Below are 19,683 nucleotides of genomic sequence, written 5' to 3'. Positions count from 1 at the left end.
GTGGCCATGGGCTTCTCCTCCTAATTTGATGGAAAAAGAGGGAGTGGAGATGCATCGATATATTAAATTACACTATTTATTGGGAAAATTCATTTTATGAAGAGTCTTGTAAAAACTCCCACCCCACTCTATCAAATGCTTTCGACATGTCAAGTTCGAGGACTATGTATCCCTTACCTTTTTTATGAGCCTTCATCATGTGTGTAACCTCCCTTACCAAAAGAATGTTATTGACATTTTGCCTCTCCTTTATAAAACTTGACTGAAATGGCGAGATAATCTCTTGCAACAGAGGTTGTAATCTCATGACTAAGGGTGTTCACATTAAATGTCAAACTGACCCAACCCAAGTTGGTCAATTTTTCAAAACCACTGGCCGGTTTCGATTTGAATGAGAAAATAAACTGAACCAAACCGATCCTATATGTTTAAGTAATTATTAATTAATCCCTACCTTATATGTTAAATGTTGATATATTTTATTTGTGTTCTGTTTAAACTTTGAAAAAAATGGTTATTTACGATAAAAATTAAAAGCATAAAACCAATACAAATATAATACAATGGTACAATATCTAGTTCAGTTTTGTATAAATTTAAATATATATTGACAAAAAATCAGTGTTGCACAACAAATTAATTGATTTAAATATATGTTTTGATTTTGCATAAAAACTAAAAAGAAATGAACTTAAATATAAATAAATATGTTAGTTTAATATATATATATATATATATATATATAAACCGACTAAACTGATAAACCGGCCCTTCATGCTTGGGTCAGTTTTACTTCAAGGTCGATTGATTTTAGTTTAGTCAATAAGTAAATGGACTAAGTCGGGTTAGTTGAAGAAAATGACTCAAACCAACCCATGAACACCCCTACTCATGACTAGCCATTTGGAGATGACCTTGTAGAGCACGTTGCAAAGGTTAATCCCCCCTTCCATAAGCCCCCAACCCTGGTGCTAATTCATACGAAGAACAAACCCTGGTACTAGCAACAAGTTTACAACGAATTAGAGGAAAAGATTTTTATCGACAAGAGATTTAGAGGCAAGATATTGCTTGTTTTTACCAAAAAAAAAACAAAATATTATAGAGGCAAGATGAATAAACGGGTAGATTTTACCCAAATCAAATGAAACCAATTTATGAATTGGCCTTGAACCAACCCTGTCCAATTTATTATTAGGTAGGGTCTGGTTGTAGATTCTTGAAACCAATCCCTACTAGGCTGGTTTCAAATTTTAGAACTGGCTAAGGATTTACCATACCTAAATCGACTCAAAGAGCTGACCTTGATTAGCTTTAGTGGAACCAATTTCAGAGACAAATTTAGCTCAAAATACCCATACCTATCTTTGGTTCATGGACATGCTTCAAAATATTGATACTATATATAGGATGAATTCCATATCATTTTTTATTACTTTTGAAGGGCTACACTGTGGGGGTAGCCCATTCCCCAATCCAGCTGTAGGCAGGATTTGATCCCAAGTCTCCATTATAACCAGCAAGAGACCTTATGAACCAGCTGGTTGGCACCTCGCATAAATGTATTAGGCAATATCATATTGGATTTTAGGGTCAAATGCCCTGACCTTTTACACTATACAAGGAGGAGGGAGAGGGGGAATCGATTAATGGGGAAGTGTGGTTTTGCAAGGATGTAAATTCCACGGAAAATGCATTTTTACTCGCCATAGGCGGATAAATCATCGAACTAAAATGCACTCAATAGCACAAAGGAATGGGGGCGCTTTTGAGAAATTGTCTCACTTATTCAAGTAGCAGCATTTTTTTGACACACAAAAACAGCTTCATTGATTAGAAAATAATTTTACATGATTGTGGGTAGTAGAATTATATGTTAGAGTGAAGTAGTAGCATTTTGAGAAACTAAATGCCGTAAATTTTTCCATGGATAAATTCATCTACCCGAGTAAATTGTAAAAGGGATAAGTGGAGTGCAATCCACCTCAAAAATCTGAATTTGCAACCCCCTCCTAATCTACTAGTAACCCCCCCCCCCCCTGTAAACCACATCCTGCCCATAAACTTGGCATCAATCCTCGGGCAGATTCAGTCCACCCCTAAAAATCTTAGCTCCATCCTAGGCATGGACTGAACCATAAAAACCCCATTGTAAAAATGCTTTCAAGAAAAGAACAGGGCCTAAATTGAGTTAAGGCCATTTAGTAGCCACTTTCGCTTATTAGGCATTTTGATACTTTATTCTTGTAGCTGCAGAAATTTGATGATGTAGTCAGTAGTCCTCCAAAGGAGTAAACCATTTTTTTATCAGTAGGAGCAAACCATTTTTTTTTGAGATTGATGTTAACCAATTCTCTTATTAGCTAAAAAAAATTAGGATAAAATATAAAAACCTTTCCTGAGTTTTCTGACAATCTTATAACTCCCCCATGTTTTGATTTTAACAGAATCCTCCCCTATAGTTTTGAAAAAAGCTATAAATACCTCCCTTCCATTAAAGTTCCGTTAACTTAAAAGAGAAATTTATTAAAATACCCTTAAATATACCAAGTCGTCCTCCTCTTTTATGGGATTATCCTTCTATGTCAAGTTCAACAAGAACAGAGCAAGCTTCTCTTTGAAACAAAAACATCTCCACAAATTCACTGGCAACATTCCCATAGGTTTCAATAAGATTTTAACAGGCAGTTATAATTTTAATTTAGATTCCATATTTGGTTTCTCTAGTTTATCAAGATTTTTGCTCTTGGGGACCAATCCGTGTGGAAGGCGATGTCTTTGACTTTGTTCATGTTAAACTTAATAAAACAATCCAGGTCAAATTGAAAGAAATAGGTTGGCACTTAATACTTAATAGAACCTTGAAATATTTTTTTTATGTTTTATGATTTGAGATCATGTTAGTAATTTCTTTGAACACTTGAAGTATTGTCACATATCATATGAACGCATTATAAAGATGAATTCAGTACGGTTGAAGCTTTTTGGGTAGATTAAATAGTTCTGTTAAATTACTTAAATAGTAAAAGGAATTGCTTAGAACCATTTAACAGGCATCTCCACGAAGTCTCTAGACTGTGGTTCTTATCTGTCTGTCACTTGAAAAAAATAACCATAAAATGAAAAGAAAGAAAGAAAGAAAGAGAATGAAGAACAAAGATAAGGAAGAAGAAAAAAAACAGGAAATTAAGAAAATGTGAAAAATAAATAAAACAGAGCAAAAGAAGAAAAAAGACGAGTGACGATTGGTGAGCTCAATTGAGACAAAGAAGTGGAAAAAACAGGGGTAGGAGAGTGATTGGCTTCAGTTACCACTTCAAGGGTAAATCTGGTATTTTAAGAAAATTAATGTATGACGTTAGTGTTTTCGGCCAGAAAAACTAATAAGAGGGAGGTACATGCACCATTTTTCAAAACTATAAGGGAGGATTCTGTTCATACCAAAACACGGAAGATTTATAAGATTGTCAAAAAAACTCGGGAGGTTTTTGTATTTTACCCAAAAAATTAAAATAAGTTTTGCATGGGAGCATCGAAGTTGGAAAAATAAGGATTATGAACTGTTTAACATCTGAGCTTTGAGGTACAAATTTCTTCCTGTATGAGGTCATATCCAGAAGCAGTCTAAACACCTAAGCAGCCAAGAAGATCTAACCGTGAAGCTATCTATCAAAGAAAAAGATCTAACTGTAAAGCTATCTAACAAAAAAAGATCTAACTGTAAAGCTATCATTTTTCTTTCTCTGAATGAGCTTCCTAATTTCTGTTCTTTCAAACCAAAACCATCAAGACAGCTCCGTAATCACACGCTCACACTTGTCTTCCAAGATCTTCACAGCTTCAGTAAATAGCACTTCTGGAGGCAATGCTCCAGTTGATTCAATAGTAACTGGAAAGAAAAACAAGAACAAACATCAAAACATCAGTTTATGCAAACCTTTTCGGCGGTTTTCAATGGCATGCTTACAGTCAGCCCTGTTTTGAGTCTCCATATAGGTGACCAAAATTAGGAGTTAAAGTCAGCACAGGTCGTATAGGTTGGCTAGTGTCAGTTTCAGTGAACCCAAAAATCACTAAACAAAGATTTATCAATTTGGCATTTTTATGGTGTAAATAAGAAACCAACTATAAGTTGAACATGTGCCACAACTCCTCTCTCCTGCAAATGTCATTCAACTGGACTTTACCAATTCAGGAAGCATCTGCTTGGATTTGGTAATGGAAGTATGGAATGTCTGCTTGGATGGACCATGGCCAAAAAAAATGGATAGACCCAGAAATCAAATTCAAATATGGATCTTTTCCTTTAGGTACTTTATCAGTTTAGGTTGGAACTGTTTGGTGCAGCTCTAGCCTTTGATCCACCTAATGGATAGGTTATTCGACATTTTGGTTAAAACGAGTCGGTGGTGGAAACAGTGCAAAGGTGCAAAGAACCCATATGGCATCCCATGTCAGCAGCATGAGATTCTAACAATCAAGCAAAGGGGAAAAAATGTTTCATCAATGAAATATCAAGGGGTGTTCTGCTTAGCTATTACTTGTTCAAACACATCAAATTACTTACAGATGAAATGGTCTTTAACACGTCTTAAAGCTACACGCTTTTCCCAATCTTCCCCTCGAATGCATTCTCTGCACAGGGTACAAGCTCGTGATCGGGCTACAGTAGCCCGCTTCTTACCTGCTCATTATGAAAACATCAATCAGAAAAAAAGGAAAGCATGTAGAAGGTAGCAATGAAACCACAGCAGGAACATCCATAATTTCAGAAAGGATATGAATCACCTTTACCAACATCTTCTATGTCAAATACATTAACTGGACATTTTTTTACCAGTTCTTCAGCCATCTCATCCTCAACTTCTTGTAATAATACAACCTAACCAGACAAGTGAATAGAACTCAGAATAGATTTAAACTCTTTCTAGGACTGAACAGCTTTGCAGTGCAGTTACAAATTGTATGAGTCAAGGTCCTTATATTACCTCAGGAAGCATTCTATACCAAGCTGTGGACACAGGGGACCACTTGGCATGAGTTTTACCCATGCCTTTTACAGCATGTGCTTCAAGTTCAATTTCCTGCAAAAGGAGACATCTTGGATGAGGAAGTTTAATGAATTTATAAAAGCCAGTGAGTTAAAGGAATTCCCACTCTTGCAATCTAGGTACACCTGGTCAGCTGATCCAATTTTCAGGCATAGTTTTCAAGGCACCAAGGCGAGGCTAAGCAACAGGAGGGCACCTTGTCGCCTAGGCGATGGATTTTTTTTTAAGTAAAAACATGTATCCTAGGGTAGTTCCCTAGGTTCCATAATTATATTTCATTAATAAATATCCATAGTTTTCATAAGAAAAGTATAAACTTCATGTTAAAGTATAGAAAATCAACATATTCCAACATATTCATGAGAAGAAAAAGAAGAAAGAAAAGAAAATTCAAAAAATATAGGGGCTGAACCCCTATTTCTGTTATAGGAAAAGAAGAAAAGAAAAGGTGGAAGAAGAAGAAGAAATTAATATATAAACACACAAAATTAGTTAAGTAAAAGAAGAAAATGTGTTGATTGGACAACATTTTATGTTCTTCCTTACTTATTGGTTCAGGTTTTGAAGTCTTTGAGGGTTCAATACAGCATTTAGCGATGTTTGTGTTGATTAAACCCTAACAAATAAAAATAATAATAACAAGAAATTAGTAGATAAGCATTAATGTTTTAGTTTTAAAATGTCTATTTTATAACTGTAACCTCAAAAAATTAAGAATATAAAACTTTTTTATAACACGCTATAGAGAACTGCTTGGCAATTAGGTGAGGCGAGCCTCCAAGGGCGCCTTGTCACCTAGGCATCGCCTTGACAACTATGTTTTCAGGAAATCCCACTTTGTTCAAAAGTGTATAGATTCCTCTTCAATGTGGAATGGAAGAGTCATTGGGGAGATTTGGTGTCTAGAGCTTTGCCCAAAGCCACTTCTGACCATTGCTCTATTAGTTTAGGTTCAGAGACTATGCTAGTTGACCCAGACCTTTTGGGTTTGAGAACATGTGGTTAATGTAGAGAACACTGAAGTGGGCCCCACAGCTACGGTCCCACTGTGTTCGTAGGGTAGAAGATATTCTAGTCTGCCTAGGGTTAGCTATTGGTCATTTAGTTGTTTCAGTTGTTATTTATTTCAGTCTTTGTTTTACTCTATTTGTTATGTAAAGACTAAGGGCAGATCTGTCCTTTCCATGTAATGAGCATAACCTATAAATATTAATTAAAGTGGCGGCGGCAGAATATGAAGCTTCTGCTCCTCCTTTCAACCCTTGTGTTCTACTACTTCTTCTCCCTCTTTCTCTTCTCTCCTCTCTCTTTCTGCTTATCTTCGATCCTGAGATTCATTAGGGTTCAAGACTGATAACAGTCCTGAACTTCTAGTTGGTATCAGAGCTAAGTTCTCTCATGTGAGCCTAGTCCAGCCGACCACATGAGAACCATCTAAGGTTGGAAGACTGAGAAAGCAGAGTTCGTTGACTGGTTCTTGGAGATCTCCAGAGGATTAGCAGTTGTTTGAAGAAGTATCACAGTTGTAGCAAGTTGGTGATCAGGAAGAATCAGAGAAGGCTAGGGTTCGGGTAACCTTGGTAGGCAGCGAACTGCATTCTACTGTAAGTTTTTTACTTTCTGAGAGAAGTAACATCAGAAAAGATAGGTTGGACCTATCCAGTAAGGGTGGCTGAACTACTCTAGGGTTTTATCTCTCTATTCTCTAGGGTTTCTCTAGGGTTTTGTCCTATCCCTACGGCAAACCCTAGTATTAGGCCGAAACTTGTGATCTTATTCCTGCGGCAAACCCCAGAATTCTCCTCAACATTGATCAGTTTTAGGGTTTCATATTAACCCTAATACAAACCTTATCCGTAAGGCTCTTAGGACCGATTAAAACCTCGAATTGGCTTCAGCATATCAGATTGCCCTTCAAACTGTGTTTCAGTCTTTTTTTGGGGTTTCAAACACTTTTGAAGGGGTGAAAACAGTTCGGACTGTTGCTGTTGTGTGTGATTATTGATTTCAGATCAGTCTTATATATATTTCATGCACATCTATCGTGAGTACAGATTGGTTCTCTACTGATTTTGTGACTGTTGTTGGGATTTCTAGTGCTGGTTTTGACTGTAGTAACCATAATCTTTGATACTTCTGGTTCTTGACTGAAATGGAGCTTAAGAATCAGGCAGAAGGCAGTTTTGGGAACAACAGTTATGGTGGTGGTTCTAATACGGGTTTTCAGATTACAACCGTAAAGTTTGATGGATCAAACTACTTGGAATGGGCCCAATCAGCCATGATGGCTATTGGGGGAAGGGGCAAAGTAGGGTATCTCTTGGGAGATGTAGCAGAACCTTCCAAGGGAGACCCTACGTATACCAAGTGGGTCCAAGAAAACTACTTGGTTATGACATGGCTCTGTAATTCAATGTAGCCCCATATCAGCCGAAATTACTTATGGGCAAAGACAGCCAAGGAGATATGGAATGTGATGAAAGAGACTTACTCCCAACCCCTTAATGTTGCCAGAGCATATGAGTTGAAATGTGAGGTGAATGCCCTTAAACAAGGAGAGAAACCGGTGTCGGTCTATTTCTCTAACTTGCAGTCCCTGTGGCATGAGATTGATCACTTAGAGACTCGAGTGGGAGAGTCCCAAAGATGCTCAGATACATAGAAAGCACATTGAGACAAACAGAGTGTTTGAGTTTCTGGCAGGACTGAATTCAGAATATGATATTGTGAGGCAATAGATCTTGACCAGAGATAGTGTGACCCTCTCTCAAGCATACTCCTTAGTGCACAGTGAAGAGACCAGGAGGAAAGTCATGATGCAACCTTAGCCGCTTACACCTGCCTTGATAGCTGTCAAACCCAAAACAGAGGGTGATTCAGAGAGGGACAGAAAGAAGGATGATAAAAGGGATGTGGTGTGTGAGCATTGCAAGAAACCTAAACACACAAAAGAAACATGTTGGAAGCTGCATCCACATTTGGTCCCGGCAAAGTTGAGAAATAAAAGGAGTAATGCTCATGTGGCTACGACTACTGATTCAGCATCCTCATCTGGCACGAGAGGCACACCATTAGAGACCTTAGCTGCAGTTTGGGCAGCTCTAATACAATTGGAAAAGGAAGTTGGCAGTTCAGCTCAGTTACCGCAGTCATCATCAGCTCCAGCTACATCGGCCTTTGCACACTCAGGTACTCGAGCCTCAGCCTACCATGCCTCCGCTCCAGGTACTACTGAACTGTGTTGGGAAATAGATTCAGGTGCATCTGACCATATGACCAGCTTGCCCTCTCTGTTTACTACTTATCACTTATCTTCTGATAGGGATAAAGTATCTATAGCTGATGGCTCTCTTGTCCCTATTTCTGGCAAGGGTGACATCAAACTGTCAGATACTATATGCTTGTCCTCTGTCTTGCATGTTCCTAAACTGGATACTAACCTCCTTTCCGTCAGTAGCATTACCAAACATTTGAACTACTCAGTAACTTTCTTTCCTGACCGATGTTTTTTTCAGGACATGGAGACGAAGAAGGTGATTGGGACTGGCTGTGAGATGAATGGGATCTATCTGCTCGGGGAGAGTTCTCGTCGGGAAGAGACAGTGGATAAGAAGTTAATGGTTTCTCAAGTTGTGAGTCCGGTTATGTTGTGGCATAACCGATTGGGTCATTTATCTTTTCGGTCCTTGAAGAGTCTGTTTCCTACTTTGTTTGAGTCTGTTGAGTTATCTCAGTTGAAGTGTGAAAGTTGTGAGTTGGCTAAACATTGTAGAAACTCTTATTCATTGAGTAATAAAAGGAGTAATAGTTCTTTTGATATTGTGCATAATGATGTTTGGGGGCCATATCACATTCCTTCTATGGGGGGGTACAGGTATTTTTTACTATTTGTTGATGACCACACCCATTTTTCATGGGTTTATCTTATGCGATCACGAGATGAGGTGCCTGTCCTGACCCAAAACTTCCACCAAATGATCCTAACACAATTTGATGCCAGGATAAAAGTACTTAGATCTGATAATGCAAAGGAATACTTTGCTAAGCCATTGGCATCGTACCTCCTTAATCATGGGGTTATCCACCAGAGCATGTGTCCTCATACACCTCAGCAGAATGGGGTTGCAGAGAAGAAGAATAGGCACATCTTGGAGGTGGCTAGAAGTATTATGTTTACCTCTAATGTCCCTATTCGCTTCTGGGGTGATGCTATCCTTACGGCGGTATATCTTATTAACCGGATTCCTTCTCGGGTTCTTGATATGAAACCTCCTTTTTCCCTTCTATACCCCAATGAGGAGTTGTTCACTATTCCCCTCAAGACATTTGGTTGTACCTGTTTTGTTCAGCTTCTTGGTCCCAATCACTCCATGTTTCAACCCAAGGCTTCCAAATGCATCTTTCTTGGTTATGCACAAACTCAAAAGGGTTATTGTTGTTATGATCCTGTCTCAGGGAAGAAGTTTGTATCCATGGATGTCACTTTGTTTGAGGAGACACCCTACTATTCTCGGGTCTCTCCTCAGGGGGAGAGTAGTGAGCGTGGAGATTTGGGTCTTTTTCTTCAGGGGGGAGGAGTGCAGTGAGGACAGGGTTAATACCTTTGGGGCTGTTCCCTTACCTATTCCAGTTGATGATGAGGGTTGTAATAGCGAGGGTGGTCAAAAGGATCGGGAGTTGAGAGTCTATCATAGGCGATACAGGTAGATTGATCCTGGTCATCAGTAGTCCCAGCCAGCTACAATCTCTTCTGCGGCTCCAAGTCCAGATATTACAGTCCCAGGGCCCACAGAGACTCCTTCCATTGTTGCTACCTCACCCTCTGCAGATGACCTTGACCTTCCCATTGCCCTCCGTAAAGGAAAACGGCATTGCACCACATCTACAGCCCACTGCATCTCCCAGTTTTTGGCCTATGACCGCCTATCTCCCTCCTACAGGTCCTATCTCACCTCTGTTGCTGATGTCCCTATTCCGAGAACAGTGCAAGAAGCCCTATCAGTCCCGGAGTGGAGAGGTGCAATGCAAGTTGAAATGGATGCCCTGTTGAAAAATAATACCTGGGAGCTAGTTGACTTGCCCAAAGGAAAGAAACCAGTTGAATGCAGGTGGGTATTTACTGTGAAGCATAATGCAGATGGTTCCATTAAGAGGTACAAAGCTCGGCTAGTTGCAAAGGGGTTCACTCAAACTTATGGTATAGATTACTTGGAGACATTTGCCCCAGTAGCCAAGATGACCACCATTCGGGTTCTATTATCTCTTGCAGCAAGCTACACTTGGCCTTTGTACCAAATGGATGTTAAGAATGCTTTCCTGAACGGGGACTTGCAGGAAGAGGTCTACATGCAGTTGCCTCCTGTATTCTATGATACAGAGGCATGTAAGAAAGTTTGTCGGCTCAATAAGGCTTTGTATGGTTTGAAGCAGTCACCTAGAGCTTGGTTCGACAGATTCAGACTAGCCCTTGGGAAGTTCGGTTATGTATAGGCCCAGTCAGATCATACATTATTCATCAAAGGGGTGGAGTCGTCACTGACACTACTTGCAGTTTATGTTGATGATATTGTGGTCACAGGAAACGACAACCATGAGATTGAGTCCCTCAAACAGCTTCTTCATCAAGAGTTTGAGGTGAAAGATCTGGGTACACTACGGTATTTTTTGGGTATTGAGGTTGCTAGATCTAAGCAGGGGATCTTTGTCTCTCAGAGGAAATATGTGTTAGATCTCTTGGCTGAAACTGGAAAGCTAGGTGTCAAACCTGCAGATACACCTATTGAACAGAACCACAGAATTAATGCAGAGAGTGGGGAGCTGCTTGAAGACAAAGTTATATTCCAGCGGTTAGTGGGAAAGCTCCTATATCTATGCCTTACCCAACTAGACATCAGTTATGTCGTTAGTGTTATAGTCAGTACATGCATTCTCCTAGAACCACACACCTTCTAGCAGCAGAAAGAATACTAGCATATTTGAAGAGATGCCTGGGAGTGTTGATGACAGAAGGTCTACCTCTGGATATTGTGCTCTTGTGGGAGGTAACCTGGTTTCTTGGCGGAGTAAGAAACAAAGTGTTGTCTCTCGATCCAGTGCTGAAGCTGAGTATAGGTCAATGGCTAATGGAGTGGCTGAAATTCTTTGGCTGAGATCACTACTTGAGGAGTTGGGCATTAAGTATGAGAAGCCCCTGATGCTGTATTGTGATAATCAAGCAGCTATTAATATAGCACACAACCCAGTGCAACATGACAGGACTAAACATATTGAAGTTGATCGACACTTTGTACGAGAGAGGGTCTCATCACAAGAAGTATGTCTCTCATACATCACCTCCAATATGCAACTAGCAGACATCCTCACTAAAGTTCTATCACAGAAGAAGCTAGAGGCAGATCTATCCAAGTTGGGAATGATAAACATTTATTCCCAACTTGAGGGGGAGTGTAGAGAACACTGAAGTGGGCCCCACAGCTATGGTCCCATTGTGTTCGTAGGGTTGAAGATATTCTAGTCTGCCTAGGGTTAGCTATTGGTCACTTAGTTGTTTCAGTTGTTATTTATTTCAGTCTTTGTTTTACTCTATTTGTTATGTAAAGACTAAGGGTAGATCTGTCCTTTCCATGTAATGAGCATAACCTATAAATATTAATTAAAGTGGCGGCGGCGGCAGAATATGAAGCTTCTGCTCCTCCTTTCAACCCTTGTGTTCTACTACTTCTTCTCCCTCTTTCTCTTCTCTCCTCTCTCTTTCTGCTTATCTTCGATCCTGAGATTCATTAGGGTTCAAGACTGATAACAGTCCTGAACTTCTAGTGTTAACAAACCATACTTCCTAAGCAAAGTGAAAGTTTGGGGGAATGAAGATTTGAGAGGGGTTAAATGGAAGGGGATTAGATTTCACAGGAAATTGCAAAGGTTCATAGTCAATTTAAAAGAATGGAACAGAGACCACTTTGGGAGAGTTGAGAAACAAAAATTGGCCACGGGATACTAAGGAGTCTCAAAGGAACTTGAATGAGCAAGATAGACTTCTAAGAAGGTAGTTGAAAAAAAAACTAGAACAAGAGAGGATTCTTGGAGGCAAAAGTCAAGGCACAAGTGGATTAAGGAAGGTGGTGAGAATACCAAATTTTTCCATGACATGGAAAATAGAAGAAGAAAAATTTAACGCTAACACCTATGTGGCACTGATGCGGTGGCATTTTTTCAATAAACACCCACAGAACCAAACATCACCATAGTCAGCCCAAGAGTCAATGCCACTTTCTTGACCTTAGTCCCTAAGAGGTCTGATGCTAATCACCTGATAGACTTTCAACTGATAGTTTGGTGACTAATATTTATAGAATTTTAGCTAAAGTCCTTTCTTGAGGATTAAAGAGGTCCTTGCTTTTCCCATTAGTCAACCCCAAAGAGCCTCCATACAAAGAAGACAAATAATAGATCAGATTTTGGTTGCTAATGAATGTGTGGAGGAGCTGACGAGATCTAGGCAAAAAGGCTTTGTATGTAAATTGGAACTTGAAAAAGCTTATGATTTGGTGAACCAAGAGTTCTTAATAGAGGTGTTGAGAAATTATTACTTTGGGGAAAAATCGTGTAATTGGGTGTTTGGTTGCATTAGCTCACCACTATTCTATTTTGGTGAATATAGTGGTGAAGGACTTCTTCCCAACTTCTAGGGGTGTTAGGCAAGGTGACTCTCTTTGTTTCTATTCATTTTAGTAGCTGATTTGTCTATTAGGCTGATCTCATCTGTTGATAGGGAGGACTTGATAAGAGTTTGGAGGTTGGAAAGTAATTATTTTCCAGTTACACACCTTTAGTTTGTAGGTGATACAATTATTTTTGTGAAGGGGTGAATATCAGAAAGGTAAGGAATTTGAAATGCTTTCTAACCTGAAAATTAACTTGGATAAAAGCTGCATAGAAGGGATAAATATGGAGGGTAGGAAAGTAGACGCTATTGTGGCTTGCTTAGAGTGTTCTATATCTGGTTGGCCTTTGAAGTATATGGGCTTTCCATTAGGAGCCAACCCTAGGGAGAATGTGTTTTGGAACCCAGTAGTAAAAAAAAAAAAAAAATTGAGAAGAGACTAGCTTTGTGGAAGAAGAATTGTATCTCTTTGGGAGGGTGTATCACTCTGATTAGGACTACTCTTGCCAATTTTCCAACCTACTTCCTCTCTATCTTTAGGATCCCACCTAGAGAATACAACATTATTAGGAAAATGATTGTGGAGGTGGCCTTTGGAAAGAGGGAGTTTGTGGCATAAAATGGTGGCAAGTATTCATGGTTGTTAAGAGAATGGTTGGGATGCCGGTGTATCTTGTCAACCACATTGGCAACACCATTGAAGGCAATTCACAATATTCTTTTCCATTTTTTCAGGTATGTTAGGTATAATGTGTGTTTTAGGAATTTTGTTAATTTTTGGGAGGATGTTTAGGTTGGGGATTACGCTTTAAAAGACCTTTCTCCTTCCCTATATTCCATCTCTTTGTACAAAAAGGAGGTTGTGTCCAAATTTATCCCCACTCCAAGTAACTCCTTTGGCCCCAACCTGGGACTTTGGTTTTCATAGAGGACTAAGGGATGAGGAGATTGGTTCCTTGTCTAGTTTGTTGAGTACCCTTAGTAAGGTTTGTATGGATCCCTCAAAACCAGACAAAAAGGATTTGGTCTTTACTTCCCAAAGGGTCTTTTTGTGTGCCTCTTGTTTAAATCCCTTTGTCAGCTTCATTCTTCTCAGTATTTTCCCTTTAAGGAAGTTAGGTGTAGGCTTTTTCCCCTAAAGTTAGTGTTTTTTGTTGGGAAGTGTTCTATGGGAAAGTAAACACCTTTGATAACTTACAAAAGAGAAGACATTTCCAGTGCATCTCACCTAATCGGTGTGTTCTTTGTAAGTATAACAGTGAAGATTGCTATCATTTACTAATTCCTTGTTTGGTTATTGCATAATTATGGGGTTGGCTTTATCTTTGTTTGGGTGTAGGTGGACAGTGGACTTTGTCATTAGAGGTTATCCATTATCATGCTATTTGATTCCCCTACCTTTGCTTGGCCTATAAAAAGAGGAAAGTGTATGGAGGTGTGCTAGAGCAGCTTTACTGTGGACCATTTGCAAAGAAAGGAACACAAGAATCTTCTGAGAGGAGAGAAGTCTATAAGAGATGGAGGATTGTTTGATGTATAGGGCAATCCATTTGTTAAAAACTTTGGAAGTATTCATTCCTTTTTCCTTTGATGATCTCTAGAGGAATTGATCTTCTGTGGCAAGTTGCTCTTCCAGAAAGAACAGATTACCAGTGACTTGGACACTCTCCCTGAAGGTTATGTAAAACTAAACTCTGATGGAATGGAAGTAGTCTTAGTAATCCAGGCCCGCCTGGTATAGGTGGGGTCCTCAGAAATGAAGTTGGGAATATTTTATCTTTTTCCTCGAGTCTGATGGGAGTTGGAAACTCTATAAGGGATGAATTACTACCATCTGTTCAAGGAGTGCAAATAACAAATCAGCTCGGAGTGGAGTCCCTACTAATAGAAGGGGACTGGGTGGTTAAAGGATTTAGATTCTATTATGTGGTGCTATAGGAATGAAATCAAGAAATTCAATGAGCTTACATAGCATATGAATATAAGCATACAATGGGTGGGAAGGGCGGCAAATACTTTGGCTGATTGTTTAACCAAGCAAGAGGTTAATAGGGAGCATTTGTTTTGGACACAGTTGTAACTTGCTCTTTGTTTAACCTATGTTTTTGGAGAGGATGCAGCTCGTGCCTCTCATAGGGATGCTTGCATTGCTCTGATCTTTTGATTAATAAATTCTTTTTCATTGATAAAAAAGGAGACATCTTGTAATGTACTTAAAGAAAATTATAGCAATAGTAACTTCTATAGTAAGAAATAGGGCAGCTCTTTAATCAGTAGACATAAGAAATAAGAAGTTAGCCTTTCTATTGCCAAATGGTAAAAAAATCCATAGCATGCAGTCTTTCTGAAAGTTAAAATCATGCCACCTCTAGTGAGTGTAATGATTGCAAAGTAGCATCCCTTTTTCTCACTCTCCACTGCTATAGTGGAAATGTGAATGCTGAGATGAATGAATGAGAATACTCGAAAGCATAGGATCAGAAATGAACTTGTTCAAAGGAACCTAAAAGTAAAGTAGACTAAGAGTTTAGGCACATACAAATAAGACCATTTACATACCAGTGTGTAAAAGTGATTTGTTACAAGTTGAAGGGTCTAGAAGAGCTAGGAGCAGATCAAAAAGAACATAGGGCTAAGTAGTAAAAATGATTTAATGGTCCATGAGTTAAAAATGATGGTCATGGATCCTGAACTGTCTTTTTTGGAATGGTGAAACAGGATTCATATAGCTGACCCGAAATAGTTGGGACAAAGCTTTGATGATGATGGTGACAATTTACAATGGATACAATACTGAACAAAGCAAAATGGTGGTATCGGATTCATGTAGCCAAGCCCATATAGTTGGGGCATGGTTTAGTTGAGTTGATATCTCTCTTTATGCAAGCTTCAAATGTAGAAAATACACTGGATGAACATGAGATAAGCTACAATGTTACCTGGCCTGGGCCAAGCTTAGCAATAATAATATCTTGATGTTTAGGAGTAATTCGATTGTTGAAAAATTCCGGCAATGAATCCTGGCTGCAAGTGAATGCCGTGTATGTTTTCTGTTTCGAAGCTGGATCTAAAGTGTGGCTTTCCATTTCCAGTGGAAGTTCACTCCCATTCGATAACCACTTAAGTTCATCTGATTTCACTGCATTATGTATTTGAATCATACCATCATTATCATGAGCCAAATTAGAAAAGAATAGAAACAGACAAGGAAAAAAAAAAAAAAGACAAACAGTTGATACCATGCACAAGAATTGTACCTGTAAGACGGGGACCCTTTATTTTACATTTAACATGAAGTTTGAAAACTATTGTATTCTTTTCATTTGGAGTATCATTTTCTACCAAGATAAGCTTGCAAATTAGTACATCTAAAAATAACAGAAACAAAAGTTAAAAAAAAATATATATATATATATCTTCATGATATATCTGAGATCAACCTGACATGTACTCAAATAGCCTTGGGTCAACCTTGATCGGAATAAGGCCTAGCCTGTGGGCAAGAACTTCATCTTGAACCACCGATGTATTGTTTGCAATGAGAACTTTCTCAATAGCCATTGTTGGAACCTACATGCAAATAATGGCTAACCAGAATTAGGAAAACACTATAAAATCCCAACAAAAATGATGCCACACACATGGTCACTAAATACTAATGCTAGAGAAAGTACAAATAAAAAAGGACATAATAGCATCATAATGTAATTTCAAATATTGGTTGATAAACAAATTGATGGGATTGTGATGAAAACAAGAATTACAGCTTTCACTAATATGAAAAAGAAGGCAAATGGATCAAGAAGAGATGAGGCTAAAATACATGTGGTCGGATATTCAATTGCGTGCAAAAAATTTACCCTAGGCATCATCATGGGGGTTAGTGATTATGATTAAGGTGATCATTTCTAGTACAGGGTGGAAGAAGTAATCCCTTCAGAACTATTACTCATTAGAGACTAAAGAATAAATAACTGGTTCACTTAAAAAGAGTTTATAAAAGTGATATACTGGATTTTATAAAGTTGGGATAAGGCTTAGATGATGACGATGATGATACTGAATTTTGCAAACAAAATAAAACTTTATCTTGAGTAGTTTAAGACATCTCAAGGTTTGTTGATGATTGAGCTCAGTAGCTCATATTTCCAAAATTCAGAGAATATATAGCAGCCATATCAATTAGGTTCTATTTAGTTGTTAAGTAACTGCAAGGATTTTAGGTTGCTTGATTGCTTCTTCTGTCAATATGAATGACGAGTCCAAAATTTCTTAGTTGTAGTTCTTTCGGAGTGGTGAAAAAATAAGTCCACGTCACTGCATTAGGTTGTTTGATACCCGTTTCATCAATGTAGAGCCGTCACAATAGCAGATTGTTGGAGATAGTAGCACATACCAATTCAGAGAAGAACCAAAGACGTAAGATGACTGTTTCTTGCCTTAGATCATACCTCTGCTATGAGAATTCTCCTAAATGCATTGGCTAGTGAAGGGTCGATGCCAACCATGTCAAATTCCATATCATCCTCTGTAAGACGAATTACTTCAACTCTAAAGTCTCGGCAGAACTGGTCCAGTCTCAAGCTATTATCGACTCCAACGGATGCATAAGCACCGGAGTATTGAATAGTTTCTGTCTTCAGGCACAAACACAAAACACCAAGTTGAGTAACCAAAGAATCCAGTAAGTAAATCTCCCCCCGCCCCCACCCCCCCCCCAAAAAAAAAAAAAAAACGAAAGAAAAAAATCTATATATTGAAAAACGTACATGAGTGGGTGCATCAGATGCGCAGAGGACGCGAGTCCTCTGAAGCTCGAGGTGTGGAGGGAGCTGGCCTTTTGGAACATCAGGCAAATCCAAAGCTGAAACCCTAGGCATCTTTGATTCTTCTCCACTCTGTATTCTGAGCCTGAGCCTGAGAAGTAAGAACTAGCAGAAGTTTGCATTTGATACTTGGTCTTGGGCTGAGAGAGAACGAAACAAAAATAAACAAGGTGATGCAGATTAGGGCTATAAACGGATCGGATCCATGTGCATCCGCATTCGCATCCAATTATCAAGCATCCGTATCCGCATCCACTTCTAATTATCAAATCGGATTTGGATTTAATCCGCAATCATATTATTGTATTTAAAATATCAAAAAAATAAAAAATAAAAAATAATGATTTTTAACTTATATATATATATATATATAATAAATATATATCATTATGCTATACATATATATAAAATAATAAATTTTTATTAGAATCAGATTTTAATGGATGTAAATTATAACTCCAAATTCGGGATATCAGATTCAGGGCCAAAAATCTATCGGACTCTCAAAATATAAGGGGATACAATACGTTTAATATAGGATGTATCTAAATATTAAAGCATCGGTATTAAATCATTCAGATATAGATATGAATATGGATAGTTTTTGAAATGCATGAATGTGAATAAAAAAATATATAAACACTTAATGGAAATGCATATAAATTCTATAAACATATTATTAACATCATATTTAAGGTCAAAATAATCATAATTAATGTATAAATATATGAAAAATGTATATTCTAATAGTATATAAAAAATATATATTACAATTAATATAACGGGACACATGTAAACCATACAATTTTATTGATAACATATCAATTAAGAATGCTAGAATATATTATATTTCTTATTACAAATGAATACATGCACAAAGTTATTGAAAAATTCCCCATTAGTACCTTGTATTTTGGGCCTAGTGCCACTTTAGTCTCCAAACTTTAAAATGTGACAATTTAATACCCAAACTTTCAAAACATGCCAATCTAATACCTATTGTTAATCAACCATTAAGTTGCATTTGAAAAGACACAAATGCCCTTTGAGTGTTGATATAACTGTTTTCTGGTTACGTATCATTTTTTGGCTAAGTACCTCGTCAGCTCATCTGTTCTCAAGTGGCCGACGACTCAGGCTGAAGTGGAGCTCCTTGGCGTAGTGCAACCCAGTTGCTCATTGCAGGAGGTGATCTGGCTACCAGTAGCAACAGGAACTAAACCGGCTACTTCCTGCTGGAGATGATTTGCTCCACTATAGACCGCGGAAAATGAGGGACTTGCACGAACTGAATCAAAGAACTCGGGGGTTATTAGAGAATGAGAGAGCTAAGAATGATATTAGAGAATGAGAGAGCTAGAGAGCAGAGGTTACCCACATCCTTCTTTTTTGCCTCCTCTTGCCCTTGGGGGGTGAGGTTTATATATAATGGAGTCCTCGTGGGTTAGGTGGAGCAGTTCTTGGATTCCCGCTATGACGGGACCTGCTTTCGTGTTAAGTGGGGATAAAGCCACCAACTAGTAAGGTTGCCCATTTCCGCCTAACTCGGGGAGTGGGTAAGCTAATATAGCCGTTACAAGTCACAATCCCATAAAATGCGAGGTACGGTGGTGTGTTCCTTGAGGTTGTCAAGTTGGCGCGTGGGCTAGGCCACTAGGTCGCGCCTGGGCCAGGGCGCCAACTTGTGCTAGGACCAGGTTGCGCCAAGGCCAGGCTGCCAGCTCGTGCTAGGGTCAAGTTGCGCTAACTCGTGCCAGGGCTAGGTCGTGTCAAGGTCAGGCCGCACCCGTGCCAGGCTGCGCCTATGCTAGGCTACGCCTAGTGGGACAATATTAACTTAGCAAAGGCAAGTTGTTGCCAAAGTGGTCTCGGGTGTCACCTATTTGTTCTAAGGTGCTAGGCTACATGAGGGCGAGCTGCCTGTAACGAGTTGCCTATAACGAGCTACCTGTAGCGAGTTGCTTGTAACAAGCTACCTGTAGTGAGCTACCTGTAGCAAGTTGCCTATAGCGAGCTACCTATAGCGATGCCTATGGCGAGTTGCATGATGGCGAGCTGCTTGTGGCGAACTGCCTTGTGGCGGGCTGCCTATGGCGAGTTCGAGTTGTCTAGCTGTCAAGGGGCTGCACTCATTTGGCATGAGGTG

The 19,683-nt window shown here is 39.0% G+C and overlaps 1 protein-coding gene across 4 annotated transcripts; it reads right to left on the bottom strand.

Moving 5' to 3' along the window:
• Window positions 1-3,538: 3,538 nt before the first annotated feature.
• On the bottom strand, window positions 3,539-17,703 carry RPAC43 (RNA polymerase I subunit 43). Of its 4 annotated transcripts, none has more exons than XM_088949494.1 (9): window positions 17,481-17,703; window positions 17,163-17,348; window positions 16,152-16,281; window positions 15,969-16,049; window positions 15,651-15,850; window positions 4,989-5,084; window positions 4,789-4,882; window positions 4,568-4,684; window positions 3,539-3,889 (listed from the first exon to the last, which is right to left on the bottom strand). In XM_088949494.1, exons 1-9 carry the CDS (start codon window positions 17,589-17,591, stop codon window positions 3,786-3,788), a joined length of 1,119 nt encoding a protein of 372 aa, XP_088805620.1. In that variant the 5' UTR covers window positions 17,592-17,703; the 3' UTR covers window positions 3,539-3,785. The 4 variants fall into 4 exon arrangements, with proteins under 4 accessions (XP_088805620.1, XP_088805622.1, XP_088805619.1 ...); XM_088949496.1 differs by having other exon boundaries at window positions 15,969-16,079; window positions 17,163-17,344; XM_088949493.1 differs by having other exon boundaries at window positions 15,969-16,079; window positions 17,481-17,700.
• Window positions 17,704-19,683: the final 1,980 nt, after the last annotated feature.

Source organism: Nelumbo lutea, chromosome 6, assembly GCF_056320005.1.
Source record: "Nelumbo lutea isolate HS-2025 chromosome 6, American lotus-T2T, whole genome shotgun sequence".
Classification (NCBI taxonomy): domain Eukaryota; kingdom Viridiplantae; phylum Streptophyta; class Magnoliopsida; order Proteales; family Nelumbonaceae; genus Nelumbo; species Nelumbo lutea.
Note: the sequence above shows the minus strand (reverse complement) of the source record. Positions and strands in the feature narration are given on the sequence as shown.

Excerpts from the sequence above, each read along its gene's own strand:
- RPAC43 (XM_088949493.1), bottom strand. The coding sequence starts at position 17,591 with ATGCCTAGGGTTTCAGCTTTGGATTTGCCTGATGTTCCAAAAGGCCAG. Across the intron at positions 5,085-15,650 it reads CTAAGCTTGGCCCAGGCCAG|GAAATTGAACTTGAAGCACA; the intron begins GTAACATTGTAG and ends CTCCTTTTGCAG. Across the intron at positions 3,890-4,567 it reads TGTTAAAGACCATTTCATCT|TTACTATTGAATCAACTGGA; the intron begins GTAAGTAATTTG and ends TTTTCTTTCCAG.